Consider the following 17,766-nt stretch of genomic DNA (forward strand, 5'->3'; position numbering starts at 1 on the left):
AAAAGTTTACTGTTGAATTGCTGCCCTCTGCTACTAATGGTGGTAATAGTTCTTTTGGAGACAAAACTCCCATCTCCAACCTTGTTAATAGGTAAGCTACTAGAAATACTTTTGGTTTTAGAGCCAGGTTACTGTGGTCAACCTCAGATAGTAAGTCAGCCATTTTTTGTGTGTGAATTCACAGATTATTAATATTTTACCAGGCAAAAGAATATGTGATGTGAGCAGGGTAACTGGCAAACTAAAGTATAGATGACATTTTAAAAAGTGTTTTGTTTTTTTGTCTGTCCTCCAAAAATTTAATTCCACAGGAATATATTCTGCAGCCAGAACAAAATATGTTAGCATTTCACTTAATGCTAGCCCTGTTTCCCCTTCTTTTTCTGTGTATTGCCCATTTCAGAGCCTTGGCTAGTTTATGTTCTTTTTGTGGGTGTGTGGTACATTGTTGTTGTTAGTACAGTATTTTAGCTTCTTCCTCTATTTTGTCCAGAGCAAGATGACTTCTGAATTGTTCAGGCTGAAAGGAACTTGATATTTTCTATGTTTCTCTATGGAATAGAGATATTTTCTGTGTTTCTCTTCCTGCCTCAGGAGAAATTGTATTATGGCTTAGAGCTTGCAAGGCTGACATCCCTCCCTGCTTCCTTGTCATTAAAAAATACTTATTTTTCTGCCAGCCTGAAGCTGTTAAATGGGGTTTGAGAGTTTTCATCACCAAGCTATACACAGTTTTTTTTGTTTCTCTTTGCTGGAAGTCCATGGGCAAAAGATTCAAAATTCATACATTCAGAAGTGTTTATACTGCAGACTTTTCCTGACATAGCTATCTCAATCAGGAAGAATAGCATCCCTGACAATATCCTAGCTGTTTTAATGTATAATTTACTGATATAACTTGTTCTTGAGTCCATATTAAGATTTGTTTTTATAGCTGTGTTGAGGAGTGTGTGGGCAGCATGCGGTGCGCTGGTATAATTACGGTAAAAGGTTCCTGGTATGGATGTAACTTTGAGGAGTGATTTAAGCCAAGAGCTAAGGAAGATTTTAAGAGAAACTGAATGTTGGTGTGAATATTGTAATAGACAAATATTATAAAAATAGTTTTGCGTATAACAGAATCTCACACTTGAAGCTCTGAGCCAGTCTACGAAAAATTAGGGTTATGGCAGCAGGGAGAAGAGCAGAGTGCAGATTATCCCACTCATGTCTTGTTACATGGCAAAGAATCATTTGACATGCAGGGAGCTTGGACTCCCAACTGTATTTGCAGGAGTGTGTCTGTGTGAATTGTTTAAAAATGTGGTTTAGTGTAGCCAGTGTGTTCTGTCAGATTTGACCTAAGTGCAATTATGTGTTCTGTCTTGATGCTGATTAAATCTCTGTACTAGTGGGTGATCTGGCACTACCAGCTGTGGAACTGTCTTAACATACTTAGCAAGAGCAGGTTCCTCCAGCTAATTCCCCTTTATTGATCCAGTAAAAACTGTTGGTCTTACTAAAGGATATTGAAGATTCTTCCCATCCCCCCGTCCCCGTCTCCGCCCCTATGTTTTTTTGGGTTGTGCAGATTCTGGATAAAGGCATAGCTCTAACTTCTTTTTTAACTTGTCCTCTGGGATAGTGCACTTCTTGCTTCTATTAATTTGGTGGTTGAGAATGTGATGTCAGAAGTAACTCCATATGTATGAAAGCAAACCTTTCTGCTTAATTTAAGTCTTTATTTACTGATTCTGCTTTTATTCCTTTCTCATTGTTGCAATTAAAATAATTGTTAATTTCACAGATTTCTGATGGGTTCCAGTTTATGTAGTACCATTTCATGATTAAACTTCTAAATTAAAAACTATTGGTGCCTGTAAGCATGAGTGTTTCTTGTTGTGTTTTTTTTTCTTTTTTTTTTTTTTTAAGTGAAATACAGTTACTTACACTCTTTGCAAACTTGGTAAATAGTGTTTGACAGTTCCCATGCAGAGTTTGGGGGGGTCAGGAGGTATTTATCAATAAAATCCATAGTGAGGTAATCTTTGCAGAAAATCTGAAAAGAGATTGAGGAGAAGTTTTTTTTTGTTTTGCTTTTTAGCCTTGATGAACCTAGCTGTATGTTCACCTTGAGAGTCTTAGTCCATCATACCAGAGAGTTGTGCTGGGTGCAGTGCTGTACCACAGCCATTGTTTACTGCTCCTACAGCTCTGCCAGTCATAACAATCTCATGACTGCTTTAATCCCCTTCACTTCGAGGCGAGAGGTTTTAGCTGAGGGATGATTGTTAGGGAGTAGAAAAACCCCACCTGTCTACACTTGCCTGATGCCAGTTAGTGGTCCCATCAGCAAGTGGAATTGGGGAGAGCAATGTTTGGCAAGCCCACGGTGTTGAAAGGCTGGAGACATTTCTCCCTTCAGTTGCTACTGCTTGTTCAGGAAGGCACACCTGAGGTCTGGTATTCAGCTGAAGCATGGGAGTGGTTTCTGTAATTTCCTCTTGCTGATGAGCTGCAAACTAGTTCAGAAGGATGTTGTTTCATTGTCAAAATTCTGTAAATAAAATACTGATTCTTATTCAGATTCCTGCAAGGAATATTTCGAAGTTTTTAGCAAGTACTTGATGAGTTATATTGGCTGGATTAGAGACAAAACTCCAAGATGTATGTGCACCATTAACATACAATTTAGATTGTGCCCTCTGGAATACATAAAATACAGAGTAAAAAAATTATTCTTCTTCTCACTATTGGGAACAAACTTAATTTCCAAAACATCCAGACCATCATTACTTGATCTTCTGGATAAAAGTTTGTGAAGTTGTTTTACTGGAGAGAAGGTGCAATCTTGTGTAACGTGTCTTTTGTTCTTCAAGCCAGGTAGACTTGTATTATGTGAAGGTTATAGTATGGCCAAAGCAAACATGTAGAGTGCAATAGTGTGTGCAAGTGCCTGAGTGGACGCTCAGGACAGCATTAGCATTTAATTCCAGTTCATTTTACTGTTAGTTTCTAAGACTGTAATTATGAAGGGTTTTTTTTTTATCCATTGTGTTATTTTATTTTAATGGATTCTGTGTCATTTGTCAGAAATCTATCAACAATGGTTTTCTACTAAAACATTCAGTAGTGATTCCACTTGAAATTTGAAGTATTGAGAATAAAACTTTAAACACATGTGCTAGGAAAGAGTGACCTGGTAATCCTTTGTTGCAAAAAGCTCTAGCAGACATTAATAATCAAGATGTGCACAGCTTGCTGCTCTGCCCCTCTGATGTCAATTGACAAATCAGAGCATCTCTTTGGAAATAGGATGGGAGAGGTTGTTGTCCAAGTCTTAAATGTAGAATTGCATAAAAAGAAAGATCTTGAGCATTACCTATGAACTCATAAATAAAGAAATAGAAAATGTTTGGGGAAGTGAACTAACACCTTGAATATTGAAGTGCTTTTAAAAAATAGTGAAATAGTGGTTTTATCTTAATTCATACAATAATTTCTGGTGACCTTGACACAAATGTTTGTAGGACTGTGTAACTTTCTGAAAGGGAACCTGTTTGAACATGTATTTGGGCCAGTTTTAGTTGAGAATTAGTTTTTTGGTGGTGGTGTTGTTGTGTTTGTTTTTTTTTTTTTTTCCTCCTGGGGGTTTTTAAATGGATTGGGATCTTGGTAAGGTGGATTTTTTTTTTTTTTAAAACATTAAGGTGTTTTGACTCTTATTTTTAACCCCAGAACAGTCTTTTTCTGACTTAGTTCTTGCACTGGTAGGAATGTTAGTGTGAGGAGCCTGAAACCTGCTGTCAAATGTTTTTGTCTCTTTTCAGAGCAGATCTAAATTATTTACTGGCGATTTTCTGGAGCTTTCCCACATCCATCCCTGCTTCCCTTGGGCAGTTCAGGGAGCTGGTGAGCACAGAAAACTTAGTGGAAAAAATGTGAGGAACACAAGACAGTCAGTCATAAAGGGTTGTTATTTTCTAGTAGTTGTCATCTTCTACAGTTTTGCATGTCGAGCACAATTTTATGATACAACTGAGCCAGCCCAATGGCTTTTTGCCACAAAAAACTCCCTCATCCCCACACCCATGGTTTTGCAAAGGCACTGAAAGACACAACAATCAGCTCTGGCATTTTGTTGATCTTTCTTCCTGAGTCAATTCTGTTGATTAGCTGGTTGGATTTGATTTTTGCCTAAAGGAAAAACAGCTTTTTGCTGAACTGGTGTGCCAGTTTAGCTCATAGAATAGAGGAGCCTGGTTAGTACAATAGCAAGAGTCTTGGGAGAACATGTGGAACCTCTTCTCCTGGCAATAACCAGCTGGGTCATCTCAGCTGTGCCAAATGGTGATGGCAGGTCATCAGAAATAAACGTAAACACTGTTTTCTACCATCTTTCATGTGATTTTTGAAGAGGTAAATTGTAAATCAGAAGTTCTGCAAGAATTCTGAGAAATAATGGATCAAAGCTGCTGGAGGAGACTAGGAGACTGATTGGGTGCTAAAGTTTATCCTGCTGGTTTAAATTTTTATTTGTTTTTTTTGTTTTCAAGATTAACATTGCCTTTTACTGGCAGACTCCATTCCAGAGCACATATGAATCTGGAGCAAAATTAAAACCTTGTGCTCTTTAATGTCATAGAAACGCAATTGACAGTTTTCATCCCTACTCTGAATTAGATATGTGCATGTACAGGTCTAATGTTAATAACTAGTCAGGATGGGACCAAAAGAATGGTGAAATGAATTCCAGTGAAGCTTTTTGAAAGGATCTATGCTTAAGTATTGAGTAATTATCTGCTCCTTGATGTATGGTGCTAGTATTTTCAGGTAATCATATGCGAACTCTTATCTGTGAAAATAAGCTTCCAGAGTAGTTTAACTCCATTAAAATGTATTTTTACATTGAGGCTATTTGAGTTTTTGCTATCATGACTGCACTTTCATGCTAGTACTCCTCAGATCTCTCTGTGAGCTGGAGTGGTTTGTTAAGCTGTCAGGCGACTAACCAAAATGTATAGTTTTCTGCTCAGTTAACAAGATGAAATAGCTCATTATGGGCTCAGATGAGGGGCAGTACAAAAGCGGGAAGGAAGGTGAGGCCATACATGAGTGATTTGATTTCCTGGCCCTGTCCTGATACTATGCTCTTAGTGCTTTTCCTGGGGAATTTGAAGAACTCTGAGGCAGTCTTCTGCAATTTTTAGGAGCATTTCCTTAGTCTGTGTTATTTATAAAAGCCCCAAAACTTGTTTTAAGCACAGTTTAAGAGAAACCACAGTCACACAAGATAAGCTATTTGAATAGTTTCTGAAGGGTATGTTTATCTATGCTGGTCTGTATGCCTATGAATTGAATGAATAATCATGTTGTATACTATTGGTCTTTATTTTTCGCATAGAGACCTATTGGAATACAGACTAGGGTAATGTACAACCTGAAATCACAGTGACTAAATAACTGATATGAAAAACAATGCTCTTCGGCTTCCGTCTTTTTCAAACTTGCGTAGCAGGTATTCCTTGCTAACAACTTTGTATGTACCTAGTCTTTGAGTTTTAGTTTTATAGAGTACTTGGATTCTTTCAGTATGAGAAAAGATCTCTAGTAAAAATCATAGAAAACACTATAGCTGTAGGTAGCTGTAAGAAAAAATATAACTATAAGCAGCTGTAAGAAAATTGAACTTGTAATATTGCTACTACATCATTGTGCATATTTTATTTGAAAATAAAAGCATACCGTGATTGCATACACAAGTGCTGATCAGCTTTGTTCCCTTCATCGGTGCTGAAATACCATTTTAGCTTCTGTGATGTAAAGCAATTAAGCATCCACTTTAATACCTATCTGTATCTGTCTGTTTTCATGTATAATAATAAAAATTCAGTAATTATAGTTCTGTAAGTGAATATTGGCTCTCTTTAGAGGCAGTACATCTCCGTATTCTGTTGTGAATATGTCATTATCTCTAACAACTTAATTGTGTTTCTGTGCTGCTGCTTTTTTTCTGTTAAGTGGGAAGAAAAATCACTCCACTAAAAAGTATTGATTTTTTAAATTTGTTTTCAGATACTAAACTTTGGCTTTTCTTTAAATCAGATGAAAATGTTTCCATCTTTCTCTTACAGTTTACAGTTAAGATGTTTGTGTTAAATGTTGCATTCCTTAATTATTTTTGGGGGGAATTTGCCATATCAATTTTAATGTGGATTCTAGTTGACTGGAACTTGACAGACAGTAAATTAATTTGGAAATACACTGGCTCTAAACAGTACTCTGCTTGGGAAAGAGCATCTGAATCAAGCCATCTCAAACTAAAGAGACCTCTCTTATTTTCTCTTTTATAGTTTGTATTGCTATCACTTGGTAGTAACAAGCTTCAAAACAATTGGAGTGCTAAAGAAATTCACCCAGGAAATATTTGTTTGGCTTTGAAAATATATTCAGCAGTTCCTAGTGCATAACACGTAAAAGCAATGAAATTGTTTACCTTTTCCTTAAATGTGAACAGTATTAATGACATTCTTCACTTTTCTCTAGTTAAAGTACCTCGTAATTTTCGCTTGTTGGAAGAACTTGAAGAGGGGCAAAAGGGAGTAGGTGATGGTACAGTAAGCTGGGGCCTTGAAGATGATGAAGATATGACACTCACCAGATGGACAGGAATGATTATTGGGCCACCAAGGGTAAGTGTGATTAATTGAAATGTTTTTCTTAAGTTTGTAGGGAATACAAAATGCTAAACATGTTACTTTGCTACAGTGTAAAGGAAGTAGTTAAAATTCAATGTATGAAGTTGTAGAAACACTTTATATTCATGTTAGAATTTATCACTTCCTGACATGTTAGTAAGTGTTTTCAGTGTAGTCTCCCCTAATACATGTTTCTGCAGCTGTCTGTATAAACGAGTTGTGATTTGAGACTTATTACTGACTTGGAAATACAGGCTGAATATATTCCTACTATTCCTGCACATAAATGTATAGTGATAGTAAACAGGATAACTGTCTTTCCACAGTTTGTGATATGTGCCTTGTAATTTCCATTCTGTAGTAAACTGGCAATATGTTTTTGACTTTCACAAGTTTTATAAAATAGTCTTACAGTATATCAGTTTATCCATTTCAGTTGAATCATGCCTAAAGACCAAGCAGTTTTTAAGTACCTCTAGTAAGATAAAATATATACACAAAGTTGAAATCCTTCTGAGCTTTTAAGTTCTGTATAATGTCATCTAGGCTGATAAAACCTGCAAGAGAAGGAATCTTCTCTTATCCTGAGTATCAGCCTCATCAGATATGAATGGATACATCTTTTGTGCATACTTGCTCATGAGTTACAGTATGATACAAAAAATCACTGAGTAAATGAGAGCTTTAAATGGTATACTTCCAGTAGCTCTAAGTTAGCATATGTCTTTCACTGCTAACATGAGGTTACTATTTTGTGTGGTGTTCAGCGCCGCAGGGGTTATTGGAAGAACTATCCAAGACAAGAGCTGACATCAGAACTTGGCCTCAGTGGTGATGAATGCTTTCCAGAGTTAGATTAAGTGTAATTCAAGCTCCTTTTGGAAGTCAGAGTTAGTTGCATCTTGCAGCAGACTGATTTGAACATCTGTATAATTGTGCTGAGCTCCTAAGATTTGGGTGCATTTGAGAGAGAACCAATTTAAAATAGAAGTATAATGATGATATGCTTCCAGTACTAGTTTCTGTGGAATCACAGTGTTTGAATACCTTGTAAAGAAGTTTGTAGTCTTACGGGTTTTGAAAGGAACTTGCTGACTGAAATGTCTCCCTGACTCTCCAAACAGCCTCCAGAACTACCTGTGACTGTTTTCTGGTTTGACCTAAGGTAGACTCCTAACATGTGTTTGAAGGGAGTGATTATTATGTACGAGCCCATGCTTGTTAAAAAAAAAACAACAACAACATGGGATGCACTTCTAATTCTGGTCAATATATATTGCTGTCATTTTCTTTATGAAAGGGTGCACACAAGTAATATTTTTGGGCCATTTCATGGACATGCTGTCTTCCTGATAGAATGGCTTGGAGTACGTGGTGATTGTAGAAAGTGAAAGCCACCAGCTCCCAAGCCAGTGGTGGCACCTTGAGAATTGCATATCTAGTGTTGGGGTTTGTAGAAGATGGGTCCTTGTGGAATTGAGTGATGTGGGCAGTTAGGCAGAACACTGAGAAAGTTGATAATACTCTCCACAGCATCAGGTTCTTCACATATGTGGCTTCTCTAGAGCTGTGCAAAAATTGCTTATCAGGTTGTTTTTTTTCTTGCTTCATTTGAAAAGTGAACTAGCCTGGAGGTAGGAGGGGAAGGTTGGTTGGTTGTGTTTTTTTTTAATTAAGGGAAGCATTTTTCTGACCACCACCCCTTCCCCCCCAAAAAAAAACAACAAAGAAGTGGTTTTAGGCTTTTTTGGGGAGCTGGCTAGGGATACTTGGCTTGCAGCAAAACAGTGACTTGGAAAAACTGAATAAAATTGAGAATCCACCTAGAGAGGAATGAGAGAAGGAGAAAGGGTGCTGTTCTTAGGATTTTTCAGAGTTGGGAGCAGTGTATACACCTTTTGGCCTGTTTCCAGTATAACTGACAGCATCCCTCTCTGGGGAAGTAAATTGTTTTGTCTGAGTGAATAATGAGAATTTTTGTTACTGTGTTTTCTTGCTGTCTGTAGCAAGACAAGTTTACTTTTATTGGGCCCTCAGCTTTTAATGGGAAAAAATAATAGATTTTTTTTTCCTAAAAAAAGATGTCCTGCTATGCCTTGTTTCTTTCTGACTCACTTGCTTTTAAGTTTTTGTGGCTTCTTGAAAGTGGAGGATTAGGGTGCTTCAGTAGTTGAGTTTCCACTCTGCCTTTTAACTGGTCACAGAGTGGACTGTCATTTGATAACTTGACTGTGTGGTTGATGCTTGGAGGAAATGACAGCTGGTTGTTGCAGAACAGGTTAAAGACGGTACTTCTGGAAAGTTCAGAGGTGCGTTACTACTTTTGGTTCATATTAGGTGTGTCTGTTGTGCCAGTGGAAAGACAAGTGTAGAAACCGGGTTTATCTTCCTTTTGGACCAGAGGCGTGTGCATCAGTAACCAGCAAAGCCACCGATACTTTTTATTGTGCATGGCCTACTTGATAAGATGAAACAAACAAAAAAGAAGAGATGGATTTCTAATTGGACTTTCTCAAAATATATTTGCACTTAGAATGATCTGTGCCATGGTCAATTTGGAGTGACATCTTCTACAAACTAGCTGTCAGTTTACCATTCAAAGTTAGCAAATCCTATAGTAAGCCACGCAATCCTCAGCTATGGAAGGCTTAGATATCTTCTAGAGTGTTAATTACTTCTAGAATATGTTTTTTGCAAGTACTATTTGCATCTTGTTCTTGATTGTGTCTTAATTGTTGAGTTATTGGTGTCTTCGTCTTTCTGTATTTCCATTTTTTTTTTTTTGCAATGTTAGATTTTTTTTTTTTTTACAGGGAAAAGCGGTAATTTTTGTAAAGATTATTGATTATCTTTCAGCCCCCTACTGTGCCAAAGTTGTTTTGGGAATGCAGGTGGGTAGGGAGGATAAGAGTAAGCATGATTTTTTTTTTAATAAAATTTTATTCTATTAAAGCTTTTGTATGGTGTAGTCAATAAGTAGTGTAATTTATACATATTAATCAAGTAATCAATATAACAGAAACAGCAGAATATCAATCAGTAAACCAAGCCCGTGAAGTTGATACATAGTATTTACGATCTATAATTATTTCACGTTCCTTAATCTTTATTCCTCTTGCCTTTGCCTTTTTAAAATTTATTAATATTCAGCTTTCAGTAAGATGCATTAGTCTGTCTTTTTGCTTTCTAGACAAACTATGAAAACAGAATATACAGTCTGAAAGTAGAGTGTGGACCTAAATATCCAGAAGCACCTCCTACAGTTAGATTTGTAACTAAAATTAATATGAATGGAATAAATAATTCCAATGGAATGGTAAGTTGAAATGGTAAGATCAACCATGTTGTTAATCTGTACTATAAATTATTTCTGTGAACAACACAGGTGAGGAAAATGCATGTTGGACAGAGCTTTCATATTTAAATTTTACAATATAAGTACTTGGTTTAAATCAAATTTTGGTTTCCTACTACTTCAAATCTTTAGCTATTTATAATATGCTGGTGGTTCTTAGTGGCTTATCAATGAGATGAGCATTATTTATAGAATTGAAACAGTTGCTTCTTTTAAATGAAACTGAAGATTTTAGTTTTGAACAGAAAAAAAAATAAATGTTTAAGCTGCGTGTAGCCATTTCCCTTGTAATACTCTTATAAAAGGACATTAAATACATATTGTAGCAGTATTGCAAACTTTATCTGATGTTTCCATTAACTAAAAATTAAAGTTATTCCCAATGAGTCTCACTCTTGATGTATTATAGTAACTCATCTGTAATGAACCGATGTATTTAAACTCTTATTTTCTTTATACTGGGTTTATTCAAATCCAAGGTGATTCTGAGCTTTGATTTTAAAGACCAGTTTGAAATAAGGTACTTTCACTGATCCCTTACCCACGGTGTGGTGAGTTTACACCCATGAGCAATGGCAGCAGCCTAAGCCAGATTGTTACTCCATTCCTTACTAGGTACTTTAGTCCTGTGAGTAGGCCTGAGGTACTCCATTGCTCAGTGGAAAGAGGTGTGAGCTCTCTTGTGTTCGTGTTGGTGTATGTGCATATCAGCAGGAGATACAATAATATATCACACTTCTCTGCGTGTATGTTTGTCTTTACTGAATGCAAAGTAGTTGGGTTAAGGTAATATTTAAAGGTGAGTCAGAGAGCATCTTTGGGATTTAAATAATTTGCAAGATTTAAAAGAAAGATGGACTTGTGTTTGTGTAATTAGCTGTATTGCAATGTGAAGCTTAAGTATCTCAGTGACCATAGCGGAGGGAGAGGTTCTCAAGGGTTTGTCTGAGCTGTGTGTTAGGGTAATGTACTGGTTGGTCATCTAAAACTAGTGCACTAACACTTTGGAAATAATGTAAAATTTATTTGAAACTACTCCTTGCATAGCCAACAATTTTACTCTACCTGAACATCTTTACTATAAATTACTATCTACAAACCAGCTGTTGCCCTCCATCACAACTGTGACTTGTCGCCTAAGTATATGCGTTTATTAAGAGGTTGTAACTAGAAAAAGCTGCCAATCTGGAATGCAGCAGAGCTTTTGGTATGTTTATAATACTATTTTCATACATCTCCCTAGTAATGTGTTTTATTCTGACTCCGTCAACAAGTATGCTCTCATTGCTTCATCTGTGCATGCCTGAGTGTGTAGCTGGTGGTTTCCAGAAGCAGAACTTCAGACTGCAGAGCCTGAAGGCTCATCGTTACAGAGCCACTTGGCTTGAGCTTTGTTTGGAGAAGTCTATGCTCCTTCAGTTTGCTGAGGAGCAGGGTGAATACCATGACAGGAGATCCTCATGGTTGTTTTAAAAGCACTCTTAATCCAGTCATTGCTACAGGAAAACTTGATTTTAATAGTTTTATAAGCTTATATAAAACCTTCATTTAATTTTTCCTCAAGAGTTCTATAAAGTAGTATATCTTATGAAGCATTTGCTATCCAAATGCATAGCTCATTTTTTTCTAATGGTTTCCAATAGGACTAGACAGTACTTTTAATAAAAACAGTTTTCATAACTAATGAATTTAAAATGCATTTATTATGTAATTTTTAAGGTTGCCCAGTATGTTGCATTTTAGCTTATTTTGCCATTGTGCTCACTGGAATCTGTCAGATAAACTGGGGGTACATTCGACATCTTGGAAAAATTCACATTGCTTCTCCCTGTTTTAGTTCCTTCTTGTTTCTTTCAAGCTGTTCTCCCACTTTGTGATTGTCTTTCATTTAATAGATCGTAAGTGGTTTGCTACATTCTTTGAGTGAATGACAAAGTTTCATCTTCAGACAAGCTCTACTATCCATGCTTCTGCATGCAACCTGTTTTTTGACATGTGTTCAGCTTTTGATCACATCGCTTATACATTTCATGAAAAAGTTGGTGACTTGAGGTAAAGAGACCTGACATAAAGGGCAACTGAAATTGTACGGTGTAGCAGTATGACCATACTACAACAAAACATTTATAATGTTGCTACAGCACACTTCACAGGAGATGTGTGCCAGTTAACACCCGAGGAAAATAGGGCCCCCAGTGTGAGTTTAGAGGCTGGTCATTGCTGGTGAGTTGGAATGTTACGGGTGGAGGGAGGAGATGGGTATGTGCCAGAATTACTGGGGCTTTAAGGAAACCAACCTCATAATTGCCTTGTTGGCAGCAGTTCTCAGCCTTCTTGACTTACAAGTCCCTTTACATGTTATGTGAAAAATGCATGTGTGTAAGGAATTTATCGATACTGACAGTTACAAGTTTATTGACTTTTTGTTTGATTATTTGGAGAGAGGAGTTTTGCTTGTAAGTAACTTTTCCATCAGCAGCATCTCTTCAGGGATCCCGGAGATCGCTATTTGCTAAATTTAGTGTGGGAAAGGAGAGAGCTACTTCAGGTGTATTTTATCTCCCAAGACTAAACTTAGGTGCTTAAGTCACCCTTTTAAATTGTCTTCCTTTTCTTATCCGCAATTCAGTTTTTGTGGTGTTTTGTTTTTCAGTTTGCCTATGGACCTACTGCATTTGTACACATAATTGGGTACTAAATTCAGAAAAGCTAGTCCAAATACTTATATAGGGCTGGACACAATGCCTTTATGTGTTAATGGCATCACTGCTGTAAAACTGTATTTAAATTACCACTCTTAATGCTGTGGGGTCTTCTCTCTTGGAGACTTGTGTATCCTGTATTGATACAACGCAGGTTGCATTCTGACGTGCTATTTATTTTCCCATGGACTTTTGAGAATGTCTGATTTTTGAATCTGTGAGAGTTCTCTTCAGCAATCTGTCTTGCAGGATTTGCAATCACTTATCTTCATTTAGATACCATTTAGAGCTGGAAAGATTTGTTTCATTTAAACTCACTTTGGATTTAGCTATAAACCTGTAAACTGTTGTCTGGTTATTTCTTGAAGTATGTTTGTTGTAGAAGCAGCAGTTTGCTACTTCTTGAAGTTAAGATATTCGGAACATTATAAACACTGAATACTTTGCAACACTGTATAAAATTATTTGTTTTCATTTCAATTGTTTAGAGGGAAAAATGCATGATACTTATTGTTTTTATTGCTATTCTTTAAGGATTTATGATGGTGTACCCCTGGGATAAAATAGACTTCAGATTGCAGTTTCCAGCTTTATTAGCCTTTAAGTGACCTTGAAATTTTTCCCTCTGTGTCCCAGGATGTGTACTTGAATATTAACTAATGTTTTTGTGTGATTCGAACATAGTTTGTGTCATTCTTCCAAATATCTTATCATCGCTCTTCATAAAGGGAATTTATTGTTTACTAACTTGGAAATAAATTCTGCGACACAGAAAACAGAAGCTGAGCCAAAATCTTTACTGCTGCAAGATGTCATGAAAAAAGTTGGTAACTTACAGAAAAGAGACTTGAGATAAACAGCAATGGGAATGTCCTGTTCCAGCAGTCGTTACTCAGAGAACATTCATCACATTGTTAAAGCAGAGTTTACAGTCTGTGAGTTTGTTGTTACAATTTCCCAGCTAAAAAAGAAAAGCTGGAGGATCTTACTTTGAAGTAATGAGGTCTCATATTGCAGTACAGCCAGTGTATGTAGAATTGCATTATTTGGACAGCACTGGTGACTGATTGCTATGTGCTGTTGTTGAGGCAGATCTCCAGACCTGAGGGAGCCGGTAAAGGCGAAGTTCAGAAGTGAGGTGAGGGAAGACAGTCTGAAAGCAGAATTTCCAGGCTGAAGATAGACATTCATGTGGGGACTCCAAGAGCAACTTCCTTTTCAGATGTTTTTTGCCAACCCAGTCTTTATCTGAACAGATAATGATATTAGTTTTCTTTCTATAACCTATCATAATCTAAACCTACCTTTTTCTTCTTATCCATGTTGGTTTACCAGTGATCTTCTTAAACTTTTTTTTTTATCATATGGGCTTCCACCCTCAAGGGCACATCTTCTGTGGCTGGGAATCTTCTTTTGCAACCATTACCTAGTCCTTGATAGTTGTTCACTGTGGTTTCTTTCCCCCCTATTTTTCTCAGGGAGATTGTATTTTTTTCTTTCTTTTTGACAGATCAGTGACACATAATGTGATCTCTCCTCAGATAGTTTAGTATTGTGATTCAGACTAACATGGAAACTTTTTAAACTACTGGCCTGCCGAAGGACTTAAACCAAAGCATTCAGGGAGTACTCTCACGTTTTGTTCCATTTTGCTAAATTGAAGAGGATGTCAGGTTAGCTGCAGAGAGGTATTAACAAATGTTAGTAGGTGTGTCTACGTGAGTTGTGGAAATAAGCTCTTAAACATCTGCAGCTATATGCTAAGTGAATACAAGATCTGAGCCCTTGTTTCTTCTGTTACTATGATACTTTACCACCATGATTTTTTATTTTCTTTCTGTAGGACCCTATGAGTAAAAACAGTGTTCTCATGCATTTCTTGTGGCATTTTCTTTATAGAGAACAATTTTGAGTAGCGTGGTATTTACTCTTCTAACTTTATTCTAACTTGGAAATTAATTAATGTTGTTACTAGTTTGCTGGGTCCAGCTCATTGCATAGAAACTCTGGAGTGTCCTTTTTTAATCTTATCTGGAAGGATTGGAGAGGAAGAGATCTGTAAGAGCTTGGTACCTCAGAACAAAGATTCAGGCTAAGTGATGCCTTACTTAACCTGCTAACTGATAACAGGAGTCATCTCTTATCAGAATTTCCCTTTTACTCACTGGTGGTTTTATCTAATAGTCTGCTTTTTAAGGGAACCTATTTTCCAATTGTAAAGATTATTCTGCTCTGCTATTGCTTTTTATCTAGCACATTAAACCAAATACTCTTTTAAAAAAGTAGTAATAGTAGTCCAGGAATTACAGTGATAGTCTGACCAGTGTTACTTTCAAAACCTTTGTGTATTAGCTCATACACTCACGCAGCAAGATCATATCAGTTTTAAATACCCATAATGGAGCTTTCATTTTGATGCTCTTTGTCTTCCTAATTTATTAATCTTTGCAATAATTATTAAGTAATCTGACTGCCTTTTATATTGTGGTTTGATGATACCCTGTCTTTGTCAGCTCTGCTGATTTTAAGGGGTTCCTGACTCTGAGAACATTATTTGTTTTAAGAGAAATGCTTATAGTGATGAGCTGTGAATTGGATCAAGGATCCTGCTTAGAGACTTCTTTCCAAAGTGTTTTTTAAAACTGAGTGGGTTCAGATCAGAAAGCAGCTCCACATACATTCTGTGGTTCACCTGAGCTGATACATGATAGTAGTACTGATAAAGGAGCAAGTTCCTAGTGGGAGAGAGCAGAAATATCTTGGGCTATAGTTGTATTGCTGCCCAAGCCAGCAGGTTGTTAAACCTTGGCCTCAGTTTCCTCCTGCAAAAAGATTTAGTCTCGTCTAGCGTTCTGAAAATAAACAGCTTCACTTCAAACAATCTACAAATAAAATGTCTGTGCTAACATTCTTATTTCTGACTCCAGTGTAGTTTTTTCTTTGTTTGCCCTAGGTAAGATGGAATAAGACACTGTGCTGCCATGTGGGCTGCCTGTGCTATGCTGCCAATGGAATTCAGTAGCGTGCAGTAGCTCAGTTCCTGTCCATGGGCCTGATGTGCAGTTGCACAGCTGGAGGCCCCTCTGTCGTCTTAAGTTTCTCCTTGCAGGGGCTGGGTGGCCACGACTTACCTGCTGCCAGGACAATTCCCCACCTGACTTTCAATTGCTGACTTACCTATGGAAGCCTCCCTGTTATAATATAATTGTGTAAATTGTCCCACAGGTTTTATAAACGCATAGGAGAAGTCCCATGTCCTTTCCTTTCAGTTCATATTCAAATTGGTAAGTGATGTACAGTAATCTTCATGGCTCCGTAAGATGACTTACTGTAAGAAGGATGCAAAGAACTAAGAAATGTCCAAACATCATGAATCAGTTATTTCAATATTTCAAGCCATTTCTTAGTATACATAGTGATTCTTGATGTATCAGTGATTCTGATGTATCAGAAGCATCACGTAGTATCAATGTAAAATAAATCACTAACAAAACTTGTAGCAAGGGGAAAACAAAATAAATTTTCCTTTAGAAAGGAATCCTATGGACTCTTTGTGTGGCAGGTTATTTTAAAGAACTGAGGAGAACCCAAGTGTATATATTGGCATAACCAAGGTGATTACTGTTTTCTTTTTTGTGTGTAATTTGAAACTATTAATACATTGTACAAGATACGGCTCCAGTTTTGCGGTGAATGGTTCACTTATCTCCTCCTCCTCCCCCCCACCCCTTTCCTTCTTGCTAATATTAGTTTCAGCACAGATGGAAGGGTGCACCTGCATGGATTTCATTGCAGAATCTGTATCTGTTTGTAAGTATGCGGTTGTTTTCCTTAAAATGTTTTATGTACACAGGGACATTTTACCACAGAGAAAGTGTCAGGGAATGCTTAGACCCTTTTGTAGAACAATTAGGTCAATAGCAGTTATTTATGTAGAGTTTTGTCATAACTTAGAGCTCTCTCTTCTTTTTTCAGGTGGATGCACGGAGCATACCAGTGTTAGCAAAATGGCAAAATTCTTATAGCATTAAAGTTGTACTTCAAGAGCTAAGACGTCTAATGATGTCCAAAGAAAATATGAAGCTTCCACAACCTCCAGAGGGACAAACTTACAACAATTAATTTTAGCCTATTCTCAAACTTCTGTCTTAAAACAACAACCTTCTACTCATGTTAATGTCTTGATTAAATCTCACAATGCAAACACCCACACATTTAAAAGAATTTCCGCTGGTATACATGACCTGGACATTTGTAAGAATATATATAATATATGTATGCCCAATATGTTTTCAGGCACTATGGGAGAAAAAGGCAGCACAATTATTTTTTTTCCTCTTATCGAGGCACTGTCATTTAAGCATAAGCCTGAAATAGCCTAGAATTGGAATTCAGGTTTTACAAGATGAAAGCATGACAGAAAGTGTCAGATTGCTGTGGAATAATATATGTTTCTGAAAATAATCTCTTGAGAAGGCAAAATATAAATGGCATGCTTTATCCATCTTGCTTAGTAAAAGAGCTGCAGTTAAATTTGTTTTAAAGTAGCAGGTACAGTGAATACCGTTGCTCATCTTGTTTAATTTTGCAAGGGTGTGGGTGCCGACTACTAGTAGTGTCACAAAGTATGTTCAGGATTGTTTTGATACCTGTATTTATAAAATGGGGGGATTGATTTCTGTTAAGCAGCTCCTGTGTGTTACATGTATCGGACATGGCAAATATTTGTTTACGGTCTTTGTTCTAATAAACCATGCATTTAAGTTTTAGTGAAACAAAGGAAATGTATGGATATGTGATTGAGATTAAAGTTAGTCTTAAAATGTAAATAAAATGTGGAAAGTGTCTGAGGCTGTGCCATTTCTATAATAGTGATGTAATATATGTACAGTAACTTGCAGAAGTAGTGGAAAGCCAAACATAATATTGCTGCTGGTTTTACATGCACCTTTTATTCTTTCCACTTTTGTATGTGTCGTTTACTTGGGAGGTCAAGGTGTTGTGTTTGTTGCAGGGAGGAGTTGCAGGGGAG

General features: G+C 36.9%; 1 protein-coding gene across 4 annotated transcripts in view; it reads left to right on the forward strand.

Annotated features, from left to right (window-relative positions):
• Positions 1-17,579, forward strand: part of UBE2V2 (ubiquitin conjugating enzyme E2 V2) — a 39,363-nt gene extending 21,784 nt beyond the window's left edge. For 2 of the 4 annotated variants that reach the window (XM_065050199.1, NM_001282829.1), the window contains 3 exon segments: positions 6,526-6,671; positions 9,868-9,993; positions 16,710-17,579. In XM_065050199.1, coding sequence (XP_064906271.1) covers positions 6,627-6,671; positions 9,868-9,993; positions 16,710-16,856 — 318 coding nt within the window. In that variant the 5' untranslated portion in view covers positions 6,526-6,626 and the 3' untranslated portion in view covers positions 16,857-17,579. 4 annotated transcript variants of the gene reach the window in all.
• The last annotated feature ends 187 nt before the right edge of the window (positions 17,580-17,766 follow it).

Source organism: Columba livia, chromosome 2, assembly GCF_036013475.1.
Source record: "Columba livia isolate bColLiv1 breed racing homer chromosome 2, bColLiv1.pat.W.v2, whole genome shotgun sequence".
Taxonomy (NCBI): Eukaryota; Metazoa; Chordata; class Aves; order Columbiformes; family Columbidae; genus Columba; species Columba livia.